The sequence below is a fragment of the Corvus cornix genome, chromosome 5 (genome assembly GCF_000738735.6).
Source record: "Corvus cornix cornix isolate S_Up_H32 chromosome 5, ASM73873v5, whole genome shotgun sequence".
NCBI classification, from domain to species: Eukaryota; Metazoa; Chordata; class Aves; order Passeriformes; family Corvidae; genus Corvus; species Corvus cornix.
The window spans coordinates 10657274-10681557 of NC_046335.1; the positions used below are offsets into that span (position 1 = coordinate 10657274).

The window sequence follows — 24284 nt, forward strand, 5'->3', positions numbered from 1 at the left end:
TTCTGTTGGTTGAGCTAAATCCCATCTGAAGTCTATTTGTTCACTGTCATTTTTCTTCTCATGAGTACATATAACAAGCTACAATCAGACATGGGGTAGATGCATACTAAATCTTCATGTATTTTCATCATTTTTGATAGTAAAAATGATAGAATTGCTTCTTATGGGCATGGTAAAATACAGAGAGCACCAGTCTGACATCTTTCACAGGCAATTACTTTCAATTTTCAAATACTAACTTCCTGATTCAGTGATTTGACAGAGATGAGGACATTCAATAGATGCACTGGCATACAAGTATTTCCTTTTTTTTTTAAAATCAGTTAACTAAAACTTGACTGTGATGTCTAAATATGTTTGGTCTCTACAGGAAAATAAATCTGGGGGGTGGACTGATGTGACAGGATCAGTCTCTGCATCAGTATACCACAGGAAAAGGGAAAGCTGTGCACATTTATAAACAAACTGATTTTTACAACTTTCATTTGTATTTTTAGTTAAACAGAGATAAAAGCACAATAATTAGGAATTGATCTCAACATAGACCTTCAATTTTTATATATGTGGTTTTATAGTTGTTTAGAGTTTTAAAAATTTTAAAATAACTAAGCCTGATCCAACCTATAGATTTCCTAAGACATCTATTGGTTTGTGGGCTGGGAGAGAATGGCTGAATAATTAAACATTTGATTAACAGGATATTAACGTAACAAAGTATCTATTTAAAAAAATAGACTCCTTGAAGGGGTTAACTTAAAAAAAAAACCCAAACAAACAACTTTTGTAAGGTTAAAACTCCTATGCCATATACACAAATATGTATTGCTCTCTCTACCCATCTCTATATATTTGTTCAGTATGACTCCTATAGAGAATATTTATATTTGCTGTATTAGCCCCATCTGGTGAATTCTAACAGCATTGCAAACTGGACAGACCTGATGCTGCACTCACGTCCCAGCTCTTAGATAGGTGGCAGGGGTTGCACAGAGACCCGTATTCCTCCCTCTGCAGCAGCAGCACGAACACCCGGGAGGAAACGTCGTTAGCATGGCAAGTAACATGGTTCATAAGCTTCTCTTTTGCTTTAATGGATTAATCGCGCAAGTCAGGGTGCTACTCTCTTCATTTGCATCCAGAAGCATGCACAGCCCATCAGTGCACTTTAGTCACTCCCATTCACAGGCAGAGATAGCTTCCATTTCTGTTCCTTGGTTTGAGCTGAGGCTGTGTGTGCCAGGGCTAAAACAGGTGCTCCTACAGAGACTTTACGTTTCAGTGTTTTTCTGGGAGGGCTGTGGCCCACTTTCTGTAATTGCAAAGGGATGTCACCCATTAATTAGTTCGTTTCAGAGCAGCTGTTAGTGGACACAGTAATGGGTGACCTGCTCCAGGTGGCCCTGCTTGAGCAGGGAGAAATGAGATGACCTCCAGAGGTTCCCCCCAACCTCAAACACGCTGTCATTCTGTAAGTTTACCCTTAACATTATTGTTTACATTTGTGCAATATCAATATAAATCAACACTGTTTTGAGGAGGTAGCATTTTACTTACCTTCTGTAAGAATAAATATTTATGAAGCTCTTTTGAAGTGCACGATCATGATGTTAGTCTGTAAAAAAGAAACGAGGAGGCTGCTTGCCTCTAGTACATGGGTTAGCAAACCCTGTCAGCCTTTGATATATGGTAGGTCAGAATAAGACACTCTCCACGGCTGCCTTGATTTGCTCCATGCCTAAGGAGTCTTGTTCAGTTTCTCTCTACTTTCCTTCTCCTGCTGCAAGTCTAAACCAAAGGATGGGCTGACTTTTTATTTTTGTGGTGGCTTGAAGGTTACCTACATAAATTCTGCAGAAAGATGAGTGATGACAGTGATTCTTTTACTGCCAGACTTAGCTGATGAAGATTAGTTGCTCTTCTAATGTAAGCTGAAATGTGGCTACAGTATGTTTCTTTCCATCACTTCCCTTTGGAAAATTCAAACAAAAACTCATAGTAATATTTCTAGTCAGTTTAAATTATAATTTATTCTGTTTCTTGTCTACTTTCCTGCCCACAGCTGTGACAGGAGAGAATTGGGGGCAAAATAAAAACAGCTAGTAGCTAGACACAAGGGCCTTGTGGTCTTTTATCATAAGAGGTGAATAAAGGGGATTGTTTAGGCATAACTTAAATAAGAACATGAAATAAGAGCCTATCTTAAGGAGGAAATCCACATCTTTAGGTGGTTTCAGACTTGGTTTCTGTTAAATGATAAGAGAAGGGACTTCGCACTATAACACGTCCCTTCAATAAAATGTGTTTCCTTGCAGTGTTATTCTGACTTGAAGGGACTATAAACAAAACTATATTAGTCTCATCATTATGCCAACTAAGCCAGTATCTCTCATTCCCCCAGAGAAATTTCAAGCTTATTTTTAAAGTAAAAGAGTTACCTCAGAATATTCCTGTTGAGGTAGTGTTTCAGTTAAGGAGAGTGGAAATCTCATGTTTGTTATTTTGTCATAACTGCAAAATTTTGTCTCTGGGATGTCCCAGAATGTACAAGTGAAATTAATTTGTGATAACAAATCCTGTTATTACTTTTCTTACTTTATAATGCAATCTAATATGATTATATTAAAAAGCCTACTGATTCCCTCTTGATTAAACAATTATTCATCCTATGTTATCTTAAGTGAGAAATCAGAGAAAAGTGAAAAACCTAAAATGTGTACTGGATTATTAATGATACCTCTGAAACAATAATTAAATTTTTCTGCCATATGCTCTCAAGACAAATTATTTGTATTTTTTCAGTTTAAAAACACATGTGCCACTGTCTCTTGTCTGTATGTGTGGGTGTACATGCAGAGAGGTTTCAACTCTGTGCATCCTTTTTAACACTGAGTGTGTGCAAGCTGAAGATCAGCCCATGGATGAAGAGGAGCAGACTCTTGCCTTCCAGGCTGAAATAACTGCTCATCAACACTTTCTGTTCCAGCAAGAAAAACTTTCTGAGGGAAGCAGTTAGCAAATCATTGGTTGCAAGTAATCTGGCTATTAATGTGACTCAGCCAGTAAAACACTGCCTGGATTCTTAAGGGTAGCCTGAGAATGCTCAAGCCTTCTGTTGTGATCCCTGGACAGAAGGAGACTTGAGTCTGGGACTGATCCAAACAAGCTGGATCCTGGGAATGATGGACCTGACAAATACAATTGCATTCTGACCATCATGGATTCATCCTGACCACAGGGTGACCAAAGCTGATCCCATGACTACTGCAAGGTACAGCAGTGGGGCTTCTACAGAAACATGGCTTGTGCTGGTGTCCCTGGGAATGGTCAGTTTGAGGTCAGCCTCGTCTCTGCCTCCCTGGTTGCAAAAGTGACTGTGGTCACAAAGCAAAGACAGGCAGTAGGAAAGTCACCTTCATTCCAGGCTTCTTGCTGTCATTGATAAGGGTAATTATTTTTGGAATTCGTTGTTCTCTGTCTCGTGGGTGGTGAGAGTCAAGTGAACATTCTGCAGAACAGAGTGGGAGCACAGGTGCACAGTCTGATGGCACAGGATCTCTACCTTTAGCAGCAAATTTGCCTGGCTCAGTAATAACCATTGGCTGAACTTTGTGTAGCAGAGAATGAAAGTGCATCACACAATACAGCACCACTGCTGCATTTCATTTCTGGTATGTGTAACATTTAAAGAGAAAGGTTGAACTTAATGAATTTCTGCATTATAGACTCCCTCTTGCAGTTCATATGTTGTTATGCTGTGCTTCTTGAGGGCTATGAAAGCTGGGGGAAATACACATTGAAATGGTGTAATTGCTTTAGTTGTTGCATTTGTTGGAGCACAGAACTGGTATAAAACACCAGCTCAGCATTATCAGCTAGTCAGTGATGGTTAAGAATTTCTTATTACAATTGTATTAACTCTTAATTTCAGGAAGATGGTTGCTATTCATCCATTTGTGCTGTCACTAAAACGCACATATTTCATTAATGGGGGACCACATGACTGTAAAACAAAGATTATCCTATATCTGAAGGAAGACCAAAGAGAATACTTGGGGAAAAGGCAAATCAAAGAAATTGTGAAGAAGCATTCTCAATTCATCAGCTATCCAATTACACTCTTTGTAAGTGCCTTGTTTGAGATGCTAATTGTACATGCTTTGAAACACTAGTTGCATACCTAATGTCCTTGCATCATTCCCAGATGCTACTAGTACAACATTAACTAAGCTGTCTCTGTACTGCCAAAATTAACATTTGCAAGAAGGACTCTGTATTGTGTGATAATTTCTTGGTTTGCTTTCCTAATGAGCTCTGAAAGAGTACTGCCTATGTAGGACAGTTACACCATGTATCAGTCTAGATGTTGAGCTTCTCACTCACCAACCCAGAGGAAATCTTACAAAGATAACATTTATCTTCATGAATTTAGTAAGACACATTACATGCTTTTGTTAAAATCTGGACTACTTGGCAATGAAAATACATGCTTTTAGATGAAGATCCTAATTATGCAGGTGAAACAATAAACTCTGATTATGCATTTTATATTGATATATTCTAAAGTTCTGCTTTTGGGGCCAGAGAAATCTCCTGACATATTTAGATATGCTTCTGAGAGAGGTCTGGTTGGCAGTGACTAACTAGTAATTCTGGTTTTTAAGCCAGACTTATTATGGTTCTAGTTCCAAAAGTGAGAACAGATGAGCAGAAGGCAATGTAGAAAGGTACTTCAAATGCCAGGTGCATCAGTATTATTTAATAAATTAATTCTACAAAACTGCAAAGCAGAGTTGGAAATACTTCTCATATGACCTGTAATTATGTTTATTCATACAAACCCAGGGACATGCAGGGAAGTTCATCAAGATGGAAATAACATGCAAATTAAATAATATAATAGGAATGTGACTGCAGAGGTTTCTAGAAAAAGAATGGCCCCCTGTAATTTTCTGTCTTGAACTACTAAGGAGAAGGAAGCCAAGCCATCATGGTTATTTTTGGTATAAATTCAGAACTGTATTTGTGTCAGATGAAACAAACTTGAACAGTTCTATAGAACCACAGCTAAAAGAGATATTTCATTTTGAACAAATGGTCTGAGGAAACACAATTTTAGGTATGTCATTAGGAAGAGCAGCTAAGCCCTGAGGAAGAAAAGCTGAAAAATCCCGTCTTTTACTATCCCAATCCTTGAATGCCCCCTCCTGCAACTTAGCTTTGTAGATCTACTGTGAAGGGCAGCCAAAACAAGAAACAGAAAATGCATTCTGTCATAATTTTTTTCATAGTTTAATTTCATAATAAACGTTACTGGCTAGAGTGAACTTGCTGATTTTATTTTAATCACTAGACATTTAAAAAGTAACTTGAATTTGACAAAATAAAAGTACTTTCACTCTTCCAGATATATCTAATCCAAATAAAGCAGAGAAGAAATCCTGGGCTGTCAGCATCTGAAACAGTTTTAAATTTGTCAATCACAAGTCATTGCAACTCCCACAGCGCTGAAAAACCCATTCTGGAGGGGGTTTCTTCCTCGTTTTGTTTTGTCAGTGATGTGGGGAAAAAAGGCAGAGGCATATCCTGGCAAGTGTTAACCAGCACCCCTCTGGTTAAGAAATAACCTGGTGACTTCTAGTAACTGGTCTGTCCTACTTTCACAGTGCAGAGCAGCTGCATTATACTGACCTGCATATTAACTTGCTAAGAATACCCTCGGCTCAGCTGACTGCAAAGAAGGATTTCAGCATAAAGAGCCAAGTTACATCAGAAGATTTGCCTCAGTATGGCAGGAAGCATCTCCTTGAAAGAGATGAAAACCGATTTTCCCTCTAATTCACTATGCCTGGTTCCTGTAGCCCACAGATAAATTTGTAATGATTAATCAAGCACTTACACAGCTCTTGACAAAATTTCTCGAAGTACCAACTCACAGTCAGCTTTAATCAGAATACTTACTGCTACTATTCTTTTTTTCAGCATTCTTTTGTGGAGAGGAAGCTGGGATTCAGAGTTCTTCTGCTTTTTCACAAGAAATAAATCTTTTGAGCTGTCTGACACAGCAAGAAAATAACATTAAACTGTGCCTAAGCTGAGTGTTCATCACAGATAGCTGTTAAGCCTTAATCTATGATTATCTGAAAGCACTCCATAATTTTAGTACCTTGCTTTTATCCCACCAGTATCTTGCTAATAAAATGGAAGTACTGTCTGGAATATGAAAAAAAAAGTCTACTCAGAATATACGGACAAATATAAATTAATTTCTTGCCTTTTTTTTACAAGTATAGTGTCAAATTAAGGACCATATCCTGTTTGAAATACTAGAAAGAATCAGCTTCATGGACATGTATTTTAAATGCTCACAATCTCCCATCCAGAAAAATGTGGATCCCAAGCTTGCAGATTTTTAAAATTTCTGTGACTTCTAAGACCATTGTTGAAACATGCCTCATGATGAAATTTAAAACTTCTGGGTCTGTAGCAGACTCATAGTATAGCCCAGCATATATTGAATTCTGAATAGCTGACTTCAAATATTCTTTTTCACAGATATTGCAGCAGAGCACAATTACAAAGGTGACAATAATAAAATTCTTCCAAGTTTTCCTGGACCTTCAGAAGGAAAGAAGACAGCAAGTTTGTAAGCAGTTTTCTGGACTGTGAGGTGTTCTGCCTGGACACCTCTTTGAAGGAGTAAAAAGAGTCAGCCTTGGCCAAGGCTTCTAACAGATCTTTTTCACAGAATTCCTTTCATACTGGTCAGATCCAAGGTAACTTGGCTGCATGACACCAGAGCTACTTTCGAGCTATAATTTGAACTTAATAAAAGCTAAAAGTACTCCCTGCAAATACTTTCTAGAATCAGGTATATCATATTAGCACCAATTTAAGCAGTTGTGCAAGATTCTTCAATTCTTTCCATTTCTGTGCCCTCTTTAAAGTGGAATGGTTGAGGTTACTGCATACTCAGTATCCTCAATAAAAATGTGCAATTGATTTTCTTTAATCTAGTTCACCCTGATTCCAGCTATCATACTGCTTAGTAAACCTACTTTCTCAGCTCTTTACACAACTAAAATTCCACTCCCAACTAAATCTGAAAGTGTGATCTCCACACCAGATTGCTCTCTCTCTTTCCCTCTGATTTCGAAGGTAAACCTTTCTATGAAGGGGTTTTATTTTTTTCTTTGTTTCTAGGAAATGTGCTTATAAAGAAGTAGATCCTTTGGAAGTGTTCGTGAACTATGAAGGGCTTTCCAAAAATTTTCTTCTTGCTTTTGCTGAAGTCACTAGAGCAATTTGATCCCAAAGATATCTTCTTTATATAAAATCTCCTAATGCAAAAATACATGATCTTTCTTCTTATCTGCTTAAAACCCAGGACTAGAACTTACCTTCTCTGCCTCTATTTAAAATGAATTGAAAATTTATTTCCTACTGTCAACTTTTCTGTCATGTCATAAGCACCTAACTCAACTCTGAAAAGTCATCTGTGTTCAGTAATTTGAAAAACTAATACTATTGCATCAAGAATGTTAGTGAAGTACAGAACACATGCTTTGTGACATAATTACCAATAGTATCCAACATTTAGAAGGTGGCTCGAAGGATAGTTCTGTGTCCAAATCTACCATGCCCACAAAAAAAGGTATGTAAGTGCTCCATACATACCCACACTTGCTAGTAAACAGTGTGCAACAGTGCTTAGCTGTTATAGGTGCTAAACCCCAACCCTTACTGTTATACTGAATTCAACTACACTTGACAGGGAAAAAAGTGTCAGGTTTATTTCCACGCTTGCTGATGCTGGGACTCTATGGAGTTATTTTTATAATAATGTTACTTTACCATCACTATCATTTTTTAAAAACTTCATGGGAAGTCTAGGCTTTTGTTTGTCTAGGGACTTTTCAGTCAAACCTTCTGCTGTCTGGAAGGGCTTTTTGTCCAAGTTTCTTGTCCTTCTGAATTAGGATCTATTGAAACGTATGCCTATGAATAGAACAGAGCTCTTAACTATGGATAATAAAAGTTACAGCTGCCACCATACCTCTTGTTCTCCCTCCAAAGTTAACAGTTTTATGTAACTGTTCCTGATTTAGGGGAGCTCTGATGGGCGTGACATTCTCCTGTCACTCTCCAAGCCATGTAACTGTATGTCCTGGCTTTTTGGTCTCATGCTAGACAGAGACCGCACACATTTCAAAAAACAGGTACTGCAGTCATCTTTCAATGCTCTTAAAACAAAGAGCAGAAGCAGACAGTGAAAGAAACACTTTTAACTTGGTGGAAAACAAAGTGTCTTGTATTGCTCAGTTTGCATAGGTATAATGCTTGATTTGTACATATAATTTCAGCTGAGAAATGAAAAATTTACATTAATTCTGAGAAAGTGTCAAACATTATATGAGGTCTAAAGCTATAAAAGACAATATCTTTTGTTCCAGTCACAAGGGAATATTAAGATGAGGAACAAATTAAAATATCAAACTGTAGCTGTTATAAACTTAACTTATTAATTTTGTAACAAACACCACATAAAGTAATTTAAGACTGGACAATTATTCTGGGGGCTTGTTAACATTCCACGAATCCAGGCCTTTCCATGCTCATTCCCTTAGCTTTCCTGTGCAGCTGAGCTTTACATATCTATATCTATATAAATATATTATATATGTTATACTATATATAAAATATAAATTATAATTGACACTTGTTAGTAGTGAAATTGTTGACTTTTGTTACAAAAAATATATTCTTGTTCAACAGTAATTCCCTTTAGAATTCATTCTGAGAGAAATGACTGACAGTTTTCACAATCCCTGACACACACTTCAAGATCTGTAAGTTTTTAGGAAAAAAGAATATGTACATGCAGCCCACGAACCATGAAATTATTGCTGCCACCTGCAGTTCTACAGTACAACTACATTATATGAGATTGATTTTGTTCCCTGCCTCTTAATTAGCTTTTTCACCACAAAAATATTTCTTCTACGTGACTATTGATCCTATTTCTAGTATGAATCACCTTTTTTTGGTGACCTACAGATCTTATGATCACTTTAGCTTCCGGCAAGCGATGAGGAAGCACAAAAGAAGAGAGCCTGGAAATCGTTTTAAGAAAGCATGAAGCTTTGCTCAGACAGATATCCATTCCCAGCTTTACATTTCATTATGATAACACAGATTTTACATGCATAATCCCATGTGTTAAAGCAAACTAGACATATATTACCACATCTTACATCATTCTTCTGAAATCTACTGTTAAGCAGTTTCAGTTGCTGCTGTTTTGTTTTCCTTGTTTCCCTGAAGCACTGAGATAACATGGCAAAACTGTGTCAGAACTTAAAATTAATTTTAAAGCAATGTTTTAAAAGCATTAAGGCTACAAAACCAAGCAGAACTTAAGTGAAATGTTGGAATTTGAATTCTCAATGCAAATGTTTTTTAATTTCTTTGTGACTTATAAAAAACAAAAAAATCTCTTTCAGCAACACTGAAGAAGCCTTTGATTGAATTAAGAATAAACCCCAGTTTTCCTGGGTGTTATTTCAACACTTTGAACATTAAAAAACTTTCTTTCAGCCAACTTTTACTTTGTTCTTTTTAAATACTATAACTTCCACATAGTAAGGAGTTCTATGAAACTGTGTAATTAAAGATTCTATTAGGATGCAAATGTATACGGAGAACAAGCATGGGACTAATCCTTAGGAAACCAGGAAATGCACGATGGAGGCTTTCTAGTAAGGAGTGTCCTGTTGGTGAGTTGGGGTCAGCTGTCCCAGCCGTGTCCCCTCACAGGTCCTTGTGTCCCCCCAGCCTTCTTGCTGGGCGTCAGTGTGAGAAGCAGAAAAGGCCTTGACGATGTGCAAACACTGCTCAGCAATAACAAAAACATCTGTGTGTTATCAACCCTGTTTTCAGCACAAATTCAAAATATAACTCCATACTGGCTGCTGTGAAGAAAATTAAGTCTACCCCAACAAAAACCAGCACGATCTCTTGGTTGAAAAATGGATCTGTCTTGGTCAGAGTTTCCTCCAAAATTAACTCTAACACGAACCAACTTTGGAACCAGTCTTTTTTTTTTTTTTTTCCCTTGCCTAAAAGTGAAGCAATACAAAACTGGGATCAGTTAAAATAGAGTAACCATAGGAACAAAGTGTCTATATTTGCTAGCCCTCACTGCATAACAGAACAAAAAGGATACAGGTTATTCACAAGCCATGAAGAAAATATTCACAAGCCATGAAGAAAATTTTACACAGGCACGGCGGAACTCGGATTAAGCAGAGCTGGGAAAATTTAGATGGTTTGGTATGAGATTACATTCTCCCAGTGTACTTGTCAAACAACTTTGACAAAAGAAATCAGTCTGCTTTTGAAGGCTGAATAACACAACCACAAAAGAGAAAACAGAATGATGTGACTGGAGATTAGACAGTATAAAGGCATGTGATCCTGCAGACATATGCAAAAACCTTCCATAGGTCTTCACATGCTTGAAATAATATATATCCCTAAGTCTGACTCACTGGACCCACACTAATCGAGAGATTAGAAAGGAAAATATTTTCTTAAACATTTTGAATATTTTTATAAAAGTGGCACCCTTAAAATTCTGGACACCTCAAAACGAGAGCATGCAAGTAAATTTAGTAGGATATTGCTGGATAAAATGCTTGGACAGATTTCCATATATTGCAATAGTTTGCAGTTCTCTGAAGTACAGAAGTTACTTTGATGCAAATACACATTAGGAGCATTTCAGTCAATGGAATCTGAATGAAAGAGGGTTTCAGCCTAAAAGGCACATACTATAGAATTTATACTATACCATGACTATTTTTAATCTAAGAAAAAACATGGAAGTTACATCATTATGCTTATCTGCCACAATTTATTAGGACAGTAGTGGAGAGCCGTTAGGCTGCTTTATGGAAGCAGACAACCAAAGCAGCTGTCAGATCACTGAAATCACAGTCACTGTGCAGAGAAAGGAACTTGTACTCAAGAAAGCATTTTGGTGCACATTATTTTGTACAGGCATACGTGTCTGAGAGAAAGGAAAAGAAATGTATTGAGAACACTTCAAAATAAAACTTGAAGAGAGTAACAACCAGCCCAAGTAAGTACCAAGAAGGTGACCCAGACGTAAGTGCAGAACTTCCGAGGCTGAATGTTGGCTGAAATCCAGCTTTTTCAGTGGCTTAGAACAGTGAGCAAATAACCTCACCCTTACAAGTGGTCTGATTTCTCCTGTGGGCTGAGCAGCAGCTCATCTATACACCCTGTTATGTTTGCACCACAATTAATTTCTCCACCTAATTAAAATAACCTGCAGGATCCTGTATTTTGGCCAACTGCTTGGGTCAGAGCTGGAGCACCTCTTTAGAAGGGCAGAGTCCTTTAAGACATTGCACCAATGCATGTACTGATCGAGATACTGCAGAAACTGCAGCAAGACAAGCTGTAATTTTAATTCCTTGGTGTTCCTACATGTTTTACACATGTACTTAATGTATCTTCTTGTCAGAATACTGAAAACTCCCTGAAAACATAATGCTACAACAAAATCAAGCCAGTGGACCCCAATTCAATTAGATTTGCTTGTCTGGGTTAAACTGCAGGATAATGAATGTAAAGAATACTATGTTCAGCATGAGGATTTTTGATTAAATACATCAATGGATGTAAGTACTGGAATATCTAGTTCATGCTAGCCAGTCTGTTTCAGATGCTTAACTTGGAGAAGGTCCGGTTAGGCAACTTAAAATTCAATTTCCCAAAGATGTTGAACTAGACAGAAGTCTGGGGTACATCTAAGAGCCTAAAGAAAACAGAAAGAAGTTGCACCTGGGATGCATTTTTGCAACAGAAACAACATTCTTTTTATTCCTCAAATAAATAGCTGTTCTTTAGAGCAAGGAGATTTGTCTAGATTCATGCTTACATCAGTGCACAATTTTAACATGTAGTTTCTCTTGGTATTTATATCCTTGAAAGTGGATCAGCTCCAAGAAGAAAGTTTTAGAAGTCTGGTCTGGAACACATGGGATGCAGATCATTCTCCTGAGCTGTGGAAGATCTGCATTTAACTCCCTGCTCCCAATCAGGTCATTCAGGATATAAAAATACCCTCCCTACTAAATGCTGCAATCACAGAGCTGCTGGGTATAATGAGACGTACATATCAAAGCCTTTATGCAGGATGCGTAATTGTATGTATAAAGTTGTCTCTTGCGGTGTCCTTTGAACATCAACCGAGATTTCCCAGATGAACTGGCAAAGGCCACGTTCAGGCTGAGAATCCCAGCAGGTTTCAGGCTTTGGGCTGTTACAAACCCAACAGCACTGACCTACGTCTCATGTCTACTATTAGCGCTTAAATCCTTAAGTAACTGCATAGCTATGTAGGTCTGCTGAGCCGCTTGGATTCGGTCCCATGGCTCTTTTTACCCTGTGGAAGTGCACAGACCGAGAGGCAGAGTTTTGTTAACTGGCAGACTGATACCTGCTTCGTGAGAACCAGCGTTGTTTTCCCTGAGCAGGCGAAACGCGTTACCACAGCATCCCTAAGCTGTGATTCACCCGGCTACGCCCGGCAGCGCGGCCGAATCCTGCCTGGTGAGCAGGGGAAGGGGAGCGGTGCCGCCCTCCCGCAGCCCCTCACCCCACCCGAGGGGATGGCAGCACCTGCACAGCTGCACCGGCACTCCCGCACAGCTGCACGCCTAAACCTGCGCACACACACAGCCACACAGCTGCACACGTCCACCTGTACTCCTGCACACCTGCACCCCCGCACCTTCACACACACCTGTACTCCTGCACACCTGCACCCCCGCACCCTCACACACACCTGTACTCCTGCACACCTGCACCCCGCACCCTCACACACACCTGTACTCCTGCACACCTGCACCCCCGCACCCTCACACACACCTGTACTCCTGCACACCTGCACCCCCGCACCTTCACACACACCTGTACTCCTGCACACCTGCACCCCGCACCCTCACACACACCTGCACCCCGCACCCTCACACACACCTGCCCCCGCACCCTCACATACACCTGCACCCCGCGCTCACACACACCAGCACCCCCGCACCCTCACACACACCAGCACCCCCGCACCCTCACACACACCTGCACCCTGCACTCACACACACACCTGCACCCCGCACCCTCACACACACCTGCACCCCGCGCTCACACACACACCTGCACCCGCACCTTCACACACACCTGCACCCTGCACTCTCGCACACACCTGCACCCCGCACCCTCACACACACCTGCACCCGCCCCTCACACAACACCTGCACCCTGCACCTTCACACACACCTGCACCCCGCACCCTCACACACACCTGCACCCTGCACCTTCACACACACCTGCACCCTGCACTCTCGCACACACCTCACCCCCGCACCCACACACACACCTGCACCCCGCGCTCACACACACACCTGCACCCCGCACCCTCACACACACCTGCACCCCGCCTCACACACACACCTGCACCCCGCGCTCACACACACACCTGCACCCGCACCCTCACACACACACCTGCACCCCGCGCTCACACACACACCTCCCCCGCACCCACACACACACCTGCACCCCGCCTCACACACACACCTGCACCCCGCGCTCACACACACACCTCCCCCCGCACCTCACACACACCTGCACCCCGCACCTTCACACACACCTGCACCCCGCGCTCACACACACACCTCACCCCCGCACCTTCACACACACACCTGCACCCCGGCACTCTCGCACACCTGAGCACCTACACCCTCGCACACCTGAGCACCCGCACCCTCACACACATCTACGCCCTGCACTCACACACACCTGCACCCCGCACTCTCACACACCTGAGCACCCGCACCCCTGCACTCCCGCACGCCGGCGCACCGGCCACGCAGCAGGGACGGGGGCTCGGAACGGGGGAGAGAGGTTGACCACCACCACCACCCCACACCCCCGCCCTGGGCCATTCCCGGTGGGGGGGGGGGGGGGAGCACCCCGAGTGTTCCAGGCCCTTCCCTGCCGCTCCGCGGGGGGGGGGCAGGATGAAGGAGGATTGGGGGGGACAAGGGACCCGGCCCCGCCCCCTTCTAGGACGTTCGGAGCGGCGCTCGGGAGCGGGTGACGTCACCCGCCACTCGCGCAACCGCCCCGGGCCCCGCCCATTCAGCGCCGCTTTGCGCGGCCAGCTACTGCGCATGCGCCCACCTCCTCCCTGCTTCCCCCCTCCCCTCGGATTCCCGGCCGAGCCAATCGCTGGGGGCGCAGGGGGCGGGGTGGGAGGAGAGCGCGCGCTCTCGCCCATTCAGCCACCGCCCCGCGGCGCCTGTCGCGGACGGCTGCGATTGGCTGCGAGCGGCACGGCCCCTCCCCCCGGCCGGCTGGTTCCGCCCCCGCCTCTCGCCCCCCTCCCCGGGCCCCCCCGCGCCGGCGGTGAAGGTTCCCGATGGTTCTGGAAGGAGGCGGATCCTGCCGTATATAAACCGGGCGGGCGGCGGGGAGCGCGCACTACTGAGGGTATCGCAGAGCGTACGGGTTGTGTTACAGCGTCAGCGAGGAGATCAGCGCCCCTTCCCCTTGCCAAGGTGAGCAGCGGAGGCGGCAGTCGGCGCTTGCTAGGGCTGGATCGGTGCAGGGAGTGTTTTCTGACCGAATCTCAGGGTTCGGTCGTTGGGGGTGTGGGGCTGGTGTTAGAGATTGCGTGGGGGGTGGGGTGTGCTGTAGGAGCCGCGTGGCGCTGGTCGTGCTTCCGTCCGTGCTTCTTTAGATTTTGGGAAAGGTGGCTGGGGTTCGGAGGGTGGTCGGGTTCAAAGTCTGGGTATGGCTGAAAGGGGGGTTGTCGCTGATGCTTCTGAACTCGGTTTATTAAATTTATGTTCCTTAAGAAAGGTGGCGGAAGGGGGGGAAACTGATGGGTAGTTCCTTGGGGGGGAAGGGGTCCGGTATCGTAGCGGAGCAGGGGGCGTAGGTGGCGGTCAGGGAAGGCTGTTCTTGTCCTGGGCTGCAGCGCCGCCTCCGCGTCCCAGGGTGGCCGGGAGGGCGGGGGGGGGGGGTGACCCGAGCCCGCTTTGGTGCGGAGGGAGCGGGCGGCTGGAGGGATTCATTCTCAATGAATGGGTGCCTAGCCATGAGAGCGCAAGATGGAGGAGCGACGGTGGGGGAGCGCCGGGCCGGGAAAGCGGCGGGGGCGGGAGGGGGGGAGGAAAGGAGCCTGGGAGCGGGAGAAAAGGAGCGGCGGTGATAGGGAGAAGAAATGGGTTGCAGAAAGAGGAGTACTGTGGGAGGAGGGAGAACGGGCTAGAGGGAAGCAGCGGAGCGCCGGGAGAGAAGGGAGTGAGGGGCAGAGGGGGAGAGAGCGTGGGCGGCAGGAAGGAAGGAACGGGAGAAAAGCGGAGTACAGGAGGGAAGGAAGGGGGGATGGGGAGAAAGAGCGGTGTGAAGGGGCAGGAGCGGGGCGAGGACGTGAGGCCAGGAGCGGGCTCGGGGCTGCTGGCACCGCAGCGCTTTGGGGGGTGAGGGGGGCGGCGCGCGCGCGGCGCGGGCGGGATGCGGGGGGCAGGGAAGGCTCTGGCAGTTTCTAGAACGTGTCGCGGTTCTGGCGGGCGCCGCTAGGGGGCGCTGCGCCGCCGCTCCCGCTCGGGGGCGCGGTCCTGGCGCGGGCGGGGGGAGCCGGGGCCGCCCCGCGGGTCCGGCCGCGCTCGGTGCCGCTGTCCTGCCGCGATCGAAGCGTGGCTGTGGTTGCACAAATCTCTGTCGGGCGAAATCCGCCGCCCCTGAGGTTTGGCTCCCGCAGGGGAGGACCGTGGGCAGCAGGTTGCCGGTGAAGGACGAATATTTATCCACGTTAGTATTTGTCCAGAGAAATGAGTCCGGTTGAGCGGTGTTGGTACATAGGTGGGAGTTGTGCATAGTGTTTGCTGCTGGAGGAGATAACTGAATGCAAAGTAATAGGTGGATGCTAATAAGAGAGAAATCACCCATATGAAGACTTTAGGTAGTTCTGTGGAGAGGGAAAGTAAAGGTCTCATACCAACTCGTAAATTAAGGAAGTTAGAGAGGAAAAGTCTTGTCTTATTCTAAGTGCTGCAAAGTAAAGTGAGTGTAAAGTGAGCCTGTAGTTTGTCTTGTCATCTATTTTCTGCATTCCTTTAAATTTCTGAGGGGTTACTGGCTGGAAATAAGATCTGGGAAGGGGTTTTTTTAATGTGTGTGTTCCCCTGATGCTGAAGCCACGTGGTTGAAGTACTTGATCTCAGAGTGCCATTGTCACTGCATGAAAGAGGATATGTTAGCTAGGCTGTTCCAGATGGAATTTCAGCTCCTCCCTCTATCTTCACAGATGCCGGAAGCTGTGCAAACTCAGGACCAACCAATGGAGGAGGAGGTGGAGACCTTTGCCTTTCAGGCTGAGATTGCTCAGTTGATGTCTCTGATCATCAACACATTCTACTCCAATAAGGAAATCTTCCTCCGTGAGCTGATCTCCAATTCCTCAGATGTGAGTACCAGTGCTAGCCTGGTAAATTATGACAATTGCTGAAATTTCTAGGAATAGTCAGGGAATACTGAAACCTGTCTCTTCTTTTACAGGCTCTGGATAAGATAAGATATGAAAGCTTGACTGACCCAAGCAAGCTGGATTCTGGAAAAGAGCTGAAAATTAACCTGATTCCAAACAAGCATGATCGCACTCTAACCATTGTAGATACTGGCATTGGGATGACCAAAGCTGACCTGGTCAACAACCTTGGTACTATTGCCAAGTCTGGCACCAAGGCTTTCATGGAAGCCCTGCAGGCAGGGGCCGATATCTCCATGATTGGTCAGTTTGGTGTTGGCTTCTACTCTGCTTACCTGGTTGCTGAAAAAGTAACAGTGATCACCAAGCACAACGATGATGAGCAATATGCTTGGGAGTCCTCAGCTGGAGGGTCCTTCACTGTTAGACTGGATAATGGTGAGTGTTCAGTGTTCTGGCTCAGTGATGCTTTTTAAATATGTTTGGCAGTGGCACATACTTTGTCTTGGAAAAGACACTAGATAAAAGGAATTAGTACAAATCATGTGTCACATCAGGCACAGGTCCAGGTTCATCCCTGGTCATTTAAGTTGGCATAATTTGAAATACACAGAATGGCCAGGTAAATGGTGTATTAAGACTTAAGCTTTCAAAGTTTGTGTGGAAAAATACTTGTAGGCTTCAACAACTGTGTATGCAGTCTAAAGACACTGAACAGTCTAGGAAACATTTCCTGAAACTTGTTTGAAATACATGTAGGGAAACCCGAGAAAGTGTAACCTAGGCTGTTTCTAGACCTAGGAGCTTCATTTACCTAGTGGTGAGAAAATTGCTGATAGAGCAGTGTCTTTTTAAAAATCAATCAAGGTTTGCTGTGCTGCAGCAAAGTAAAATGTGTAAACTCCATTCTAGGTGAACCTCTGGGCCGTGGAACAAAAGTCATCCTGCATCTTAAAGAAGATCAGACTGAATACCTGGAAGAGCGTCGAATCAAGGAAATTGTGAAGAAGCACTCTCAGTTCATCGGCTACCCAATCACGCTCTTTGTACGTACCTTACTTGAAATACTAAATGAGTATTGCTGCTTTCACACATGAGTTTGTGTAAAAGGAGCAGTCAATTTTTATTTGGTTAGTGTCAATTCTTTCAGATGTTACATGGAGAAAGCTCTTGGGAAGTGCAGTTGTTACTCAAAATGGTATTTCATAGGACTAGGTTAAAAAGAACACAGGTGTTTCCCAAGCCAGTAGTGTCTGTATCCAAACTGTTGACTGCATCTGGGTGCATTATTATGAGCCATTCAGTGTAATGGCACTGAATGGTAAGAACTTGGCTCATAGCACACCAAAACAAAACACCACTTGTGTCAGCACCCAGAGTCCTTGGAGTGTAGGAGGGAAAGCTTGGCACCATGTTTGTGGAGTTTTCTGGCTTTGTGAGACTACAAGGGGTACCTTAGAACTGCAACTTAATAAACTCAGAGTTTTTGAAATTCAAGTACTGCTGTCTTTTTTGTAGGTGGAGAAGGAGCGTGATAAGGAGGTGAGTGATGATGAGGCTGAGGAAAAGGAAGAAGAAAAAGATGAGAAGGAGGAAAAGACAGAAGATAAACCAGAGATTGAAGATGTTGGTTCTGATGAAGAAGAAGAGAAGAAGGATGGAGATAAGAAGAAGAAAAAGAAGATTAAGGAGAAGTACATTGATCAGGAAGAGCTCAACAAGACCAAGCCCATTTGGACCAGGAACCCAGATGACATAACCAATGAGGAGTATGGAGAATTCTACAAGAGTCTGACTAATGACTGGGAAGACCACCTGGCTGTCAAAGTAAGTTTTTCTCTCGAGACACAATTATAGCTGTTGTATATGTGGACATTTAAACCATAGTACACAGCACTGAAGCTGGAAGCTTGCTAAACATGCTGCTGAACTCTGATCTGTTGTGCGTTGGTGTTCATGATCTGAACTGAACCTGCAGTCGGGAGGTGCAGATGCCTTCCGAGTTCATAGTTTAGTTTTCATGTCTAAATTTAAAACTGGGTTAAAGATAAATTATGTTTGTAATTCTTAATTGAAAAGGTTTTATGCCTTTCGTTGTCTGATAGCAGGAAGTGCAATAAGAATACATTTGCTTTCTAAATCTCAGTATGCTGTTTAAGGAACTGAATGTGGTCTGAATTGGTCTGCTGGCCTGAGTAACTGAACACTAATTCAATGTGTCTGTGTGAGGAAAGTGCTTGTTCCTGACCAGTGTCTCAGCTGCTGTGTTAATTTGATCTCCAGTGGTCAGTTCGTGTATTGCATTTGAAGAGCTGTTAAGTAGTTACCACAGTGGGAAACCATGCAAATGGACTAAAACTATCATACTGCTTTCTCACAGCACTTCTCTGTGGAAGGGCAGCTGGAATTCAGGGCTCTCCTTTTTGTCCCACGGCGTGCACCCTTTGATCTGTTTGAAAACAGGAAGAAGAAGAACAATATCAAACTGTATGTGCGCAGAGTTTTCATCATGGACAACTGTGAGGAGCTGATCCCTGAATATCTGAGTGAGTATAATTTTGGGGGTAGTGTTCCCTAAAACGTTAGAGGAACTGCTTAGCTATTCTGTGGTTTCCTTTTGAATTTAAAGAAACTTGGAAGGGGGAGGATCTCAGTTCTAAATAGCTGATGAGGTATCTGAGCAGTTAGAAGTACTGCTCTGTTCATGTTTCCCAGAGTTCTGTAGAAACCAATTCATAATTGTTAATGGGCAGAGTTGCATGTAGGTAGAGTGACTGGTAATATTTATTGCTTGAGACTAAAAAAGGTAATTCTGTCACTCGCCAGATTTCATGAGAGGTGTGGTAGACTCTGAGGATTTACCTCTGAATATTTCTCGTGAGATGCTGCAGCAAAGCAAGATCCTGAAAGTGATCCGGAAGAACTTGGTGAAGAAGTGCTTGGAACTTTTCACTGAGCTGGCTGAAGACAAGGAGAACTACAAAAAGTTCTACGAGCAGTTCTCCAAGAACATCAAGGTTTGTTGTCTTTCTGCTGACCAGTGCTGATCTTTGCAGTTAGAGATTGTTGTGCCTGAACTACTGAACTACCGCAGTTCAGTATTTAACTAAAGGAAGCACTTGCTGATTTTTCTTTCTCCTCCTGTAGCTTGGCATTCATGAGGATTCGCAGAACCGCAAGAAGCTCTCAGAGTTGCTGAGGTACTACACATCTGCATCTGGTGATGAAATGGTTTCTCTGAAGGATTACTGCACTCGGATGAAGGAAAACCAGAAACATGTCTACTACATTACTGGTGAGTTGGGAATTGAAATTCTGTAAATGCCTACACTCATAATGTAGGGTTACCTTCTGGGGGATTTATAAATGCTCTTAGAGGGTTCTCAGTTTCCCACTCCTGCCAAGCAAGGAACATTTTTTACCTGGGATTCCAGGAAATGCAAATTTGCTTCCAAATCAGTTCAGAGTATTAGATGCTGGAGTGTGAGTTCAAGCAGCTTGAGTGTCTTCAGGCTGTTGGTGCCCTTTATTTTTTTCCTGTGGTTGGGGCATGAAGCACCACAGATGTTGCAAAGGCTCTGCAGAACATGAGCAAGCTGCTGTTAGGGCTGAGGCTCATCTGTGGTGGTGTTGTTTTTTGCAGGTGAAACAAAGGATCAGGTGGCCAACTCTGCGTTTGTGGAGCGTCTTCGCAAACACGGGCTGGAAGTGATCTACATGATTGAGCCTATTGATGAATACTGTGTGCAGCAGCTGAAGGAATTTGAAGGCAAGACCCTGGTTTCTGTAACAAAGGAGGGTCTGGAGCTTCCAGAAGATGAGGAAGAGAAAAAGAAGCAGGAGGAGAAGAAGGCAAAGTTTGAAAATCTTTGCAAGATAATGAAAGATATCCTTGAGAAGAAAGTGGAAAAGGTAAAAGTGGTAATTTGTTTACCTAGGTAACAAGTTCTGTGATAAAAATGAATTCAGGGTAAATCAGTTGTACTTGCTGAAATGCTTAAATTGCAAACTTCTGCTTTTTTTATTCCCTCTGCAGGTTGTGGTGTCCAATCGTTTAGTTACTTCCCCGTGCTGCATTGTGACAAGTACGTATGGCTGGACAGCCAACATGGAGAGGATCATGAAAGCGCAGGCATTAAGGGATAACTCCACAATGGGATATATGGCAGCAAAGAAACACCTGGAGATTAATCCTGATCATTCCATCATTGAAACACTGAGGCAGAAAGCAGAGGCTGATAAGAATGACAAGTCTGTGAAGGATCTTGTCATCTTGCTGTATGAGACAGCACTCCTGTCCTCTGGCTTCAGCTTAGAAGATCCTCAGACACATGCCAACCGCATTTACAGAATGATCAAACTTGGGCTGGGTAAGTTCCCAAATCTGTCCTGGCTCCAGTGAACTGGGGGTGTATTGTCTTGAGGTCACCTTGGTGTCCTGCTTGGTAGTGTGGAAAATGGACCCCTCAGGTGGTTGGAAGTGCTGTGGAGGTGCAAGGTTTGAGTTGTGCTGTTAGCATTAATGGTATGTGTGTTTCCTGTGCAGGCATTGATGAAGATGACACTGCTGCAGAAGAAGCCAGCCCAGCAGTCACTGAGGAGATGCCACCTCTTGAAGGAGATGATGACACATCACGCATGGAGGAGGTGGATTAAACCAGTTTACAGGAACTCATGAATGTTTCCTTGGCTAATATGAATAAGTTATATTTTGTATATTATGAATGTTACCTGCCAAAAAAAAAAATCTTTGACACTTTGTCTGCATTCCCTCTTTATATTTATTTTCAAAGATGTTATACCTTTATTTTTGTTACATTGCTTTTTCAGCTGATGTGAGATACAAATGCCATTGAGGGAATATTTTCTTTAACACTGTACGACCCTAAACAGGCAAGTAAGGAGTAGTTATTTTTGTCTGTATTAGCTGGTTGCAGGTGGCAGGGTTTTTGACTTATTCTTAATTGCCAGAAATGCGGAAAGAAGTAATGAAGATGGGAAGACATCAGGGTGTTGCAAGTTTGTTTAGTGTTCCACAGCTCTTCAATTCTTACGTGTCTAACATACAGTACCTAGTAACTAGGTATCTAGGAGAGCTGAATCTCTTGGGGAAGCTTTAATCCTTCTGCTCCTAACAAGGTCTTGATGTTTAAAGTTGTTTTTTATACTGTTCAAGGATTCTGGATTGCACTCTACCATAGAATAGAATCCACTGTAAATCTCTATTGTGACTTATGCAACTCTGCATGTACAGTTCAAACCTAGAACTGTAAGAATAAAAGTGTTAAGAATTGAACTGTGTCACTGGACTTGTGTGTTCACACTGGAACAAAGCTGCTCTGCCCATGCCCATGTGAGTTGTGGCTCTGGATCCTGAGCATCCAGCTGCTGTCACATTACATGTATAATTAATAGGGTATGCTTGGTGGTCCTACTACAAACCAGTGCCATGCCAGAGTAGGAGGGGTCTCTGAACAAGTGATTCACTCCAAGTTGGGTTTAATGCACATTCGTGGTTCAGCAACTGTTTCAAAGTCTGGGTGAATGCAGCTGCAATTCCACTCCCGGGTGCTGCAGGGAGGTGGATCAGGTGCTTTTGCCTGAGAAGTTTGTTACACATCACACAACCTGCCATGGAGCTGCTTGGTTGTGCTGCATTTTGTATTCCTTGGTGTTTGAGTAGCAAAAAGAATTCAAGCTGTTGACTTCTCTGTCCAGCAACTTGCCTTTGGCGCCTGTTGGGTGCCCGTTGACTTCAGGCAGGTTCTAGTTGGTATTCATGATAGCTTGAGTTCAATGAACTGATCCAAGGGGGGGTGGTGGTAAGGGCGCGTTCTGAGCACCTTGCCCTGCTGGTGTCCTGTGTCCATCTGTTCTGCTCCATGAACAGGAGCTCCCACTGTAAAATAATTCACATACAATGATGCTGTGCTGGTGTTTGTTAATGTAGTGAGGTGAAAATATGGGAGTTTCTGGTCCTAACTATTTCACAGGTACCTAAAGTCAGTTTCCTGGAGCTAGTTCAAAGTAACTTGTATAAGTTGTGGCTTTGTAAGGAGATCTTTATGTCAAAGCAGCACTCGGGGGGGGGGGGGGGGAAGAGGGATTTTATGCATAGGATGGGGCAGTGGATAACACTGCAAGCTGAGGAGTTCACTGGCCTTGGGCCACTTGCTTCAAGCTGGTGTTCCTGCATGTCAGCTCACTAGACTGAGGTGATCACATGGTTGCAAATATGAATTCTTTCTCCAAGAATGAAACTTGAGAAATAAGAGAATGGGATATGAAAATCCACTTCAATTACTGTTCACACAATTGCTGAAGGCTGAATGTATGTAGCAAGTGGGGCATTTGTCTTTACACACATCACATTCTGTGTCACAACATGAAACATTCAAAACCATTGCAAATTATCTCATGAAGTCTGCAGAAGAGACTGGTTCTTGCATGTCAGTGAAAGCATTATCAAAGCAAGGACAAAATGTTCTTGGAGAGTGAGGCAGGAGCTGTGGTTCCCCCACAGCCCTGCCTGGGGCCCGTGTGAGATGTGCTCCAACTCAAGTGTCCTTGTGCCTTGGCAGGAGCTGCTCACCCTGTTCTGCACAGCACAGCCAGGGTGTGATGTCTGTGTTCCATCACCATCCCTTGTAGTAGTATGGATGTCCTGCTGCTGTAATAAACATGACATCAAACCAGCTGCTGGAAGGGAGGTACAGTTTCTAATGTGTGCACTAGTACTGACTTTCAGTTCGGTGTGAGTGATAGAAGCAATGATCAGGAGGAAAAGGCTTCCTTCTGTGATGCTCAATGTTGGAAGGTATCAGGAGAGCAGAGCTCAGCAAGCTTTCGGTTGCTACTTCAAGGCCTCTGTAAAAAATTCTGATTCAGTAGTATTGTATCAAGACTAAGGTAGATTTTAAGGTATGTGTGACTTGTGACTAAAGTCTATTACACAACATCTTCCATAATGTGTAAAAAATAGCGAAAATACCTTCCAATTAGTAACACTGGGATTTAAAATTTACTGTGACAAAAAATGCTGAAGACTTTTCCACTTGGTCAGTGCTGGCACAAGTCTTAACCTCTCTTGTAAACTAATTTATCTCTTAGAGAATAATTCAGGTGAAACTTGCAGGTTATCTCCAGTATTTCTTGCCCTGAGAACGTGTTGGGTGTTTTGAGTTGTTCCCTACATTACACTGAGCAGTCAGACCATAAGAAAGCCTGGACTCAAGGGAAATCAGAGCTTGCTGAGGCTGGCACAAGTTCTGTGCAGGGCCAGGAGTGATGAGGAGAGGCAGAGCACTGAGCAGTGGGAAATGATGGGAATGAACCCTGGAGCGAGCGTTGCTGCGCCCCTGTGACCCTCTGGCCACCTCCCCATTCACACTGCAGCCCCAGGGCTCAGTGGTGGCATCACCTGTGTGCTCTGGGAAGTGGACACCCAAGATCTCCTTTGGAATTCTGTTGTGTGACTAACTGCTGCCTGGCCCTGCCCAGAAGAGCACAGGGGGAGCCTTGAACTGTGCTCACCCTTGCAGCTGCCATTTCATCTGCACTGCCTGGCAGACCAATCCATGGAGCCTGGGGCCTTGTCGCTAACAGCTGCTGCCTGTGAAGCATCCATAGCTAATTTTGGGCAGGCTTTTGTGGGAGTAATGACTCCCAGCCATGTATTTGGGTGAAGCATGATGGTCATTTGTGCTCA

General features: G+C 43.9%; 2 protein-coding genes across 2 annotated transcripts; both read left to right on the forward strand.

The window, feature by feature from the left end:
- The first annotated feature begins 14446 nt into the window (after window positions 1-14446).
- Window positions 14447-21872, forward strand: HSP90AA1 (heat shock protein 90 alpha family class A member 1). Its single transcript, XM_039552379.1, has 11 exons — window positions 14447-14642; window positions 16397-16555; window positions 16648-17014; window positions 17489-17622; window positions 18095-18403; window positions 18957-19122; window positions 19403-19593; window positions 19724-19871; window positions 20220-20488; window positions 20613-20946; window positions 21123-21872. Exons 2-11 carry the CDS (start codon window positions 16397-16399, stop codon window positions 21230-21232), a joined length of 2187 nt encoding a protein of 728 aa, XP_039408313.1. The 5' UTR covers window positions 14447-14642; the 3' UTR covers window positions 21233-21872.
- Window positions 15198-15638, forward strand: LOC120410023 (octapeptide-repeat protein T2-like). The gene has a single exon (XM_039552183.1). It carries the CDS (start codon window positions 15198-15200, stop codon window positions 15636-15638), a length of 441 nt encoding a protein of 146 aa, XP_039408117.1.
- Window positions 21873-24284: the final 2412 nt, after the last annotated feature.

What these genes read in the sequence shown, in the direction of transcription:
- LOC120410023 (XM_039552183.1), top strand. Translation starts at nt 15,198, where the DNA reads ATGGAGGAGCGACGGTGGGGGAGCGCCGGGCCGGGAAAGCGGCGGGGG.
- HSP90AA1 (XM_039552379.1), top strand. Translation starts at nt 16,397, where the DNA reads ATGCCGGAAGCTGTGCAAACTCAGGACCAACCAATGGAGGAGGAGGTG. An exon ending in CACTGTTAGACTGGATAATG is followed by an intron (nt 17,015 to 17,488) that starts GTGAGTGTTCAG and finishes ACTCCATTCTAG; the next exon opens with GTGAACCTCTGGGCCGTGGA. An exon ending in AGTTCTCCAAGAACATCAAG is followed by an intron (nt 19,594 to 19,723) that starts GTTTGTTGTCTT and finishes CTCCTCCTGTAG; the next exon opens with CTTGGCATTCATGAGGATTC.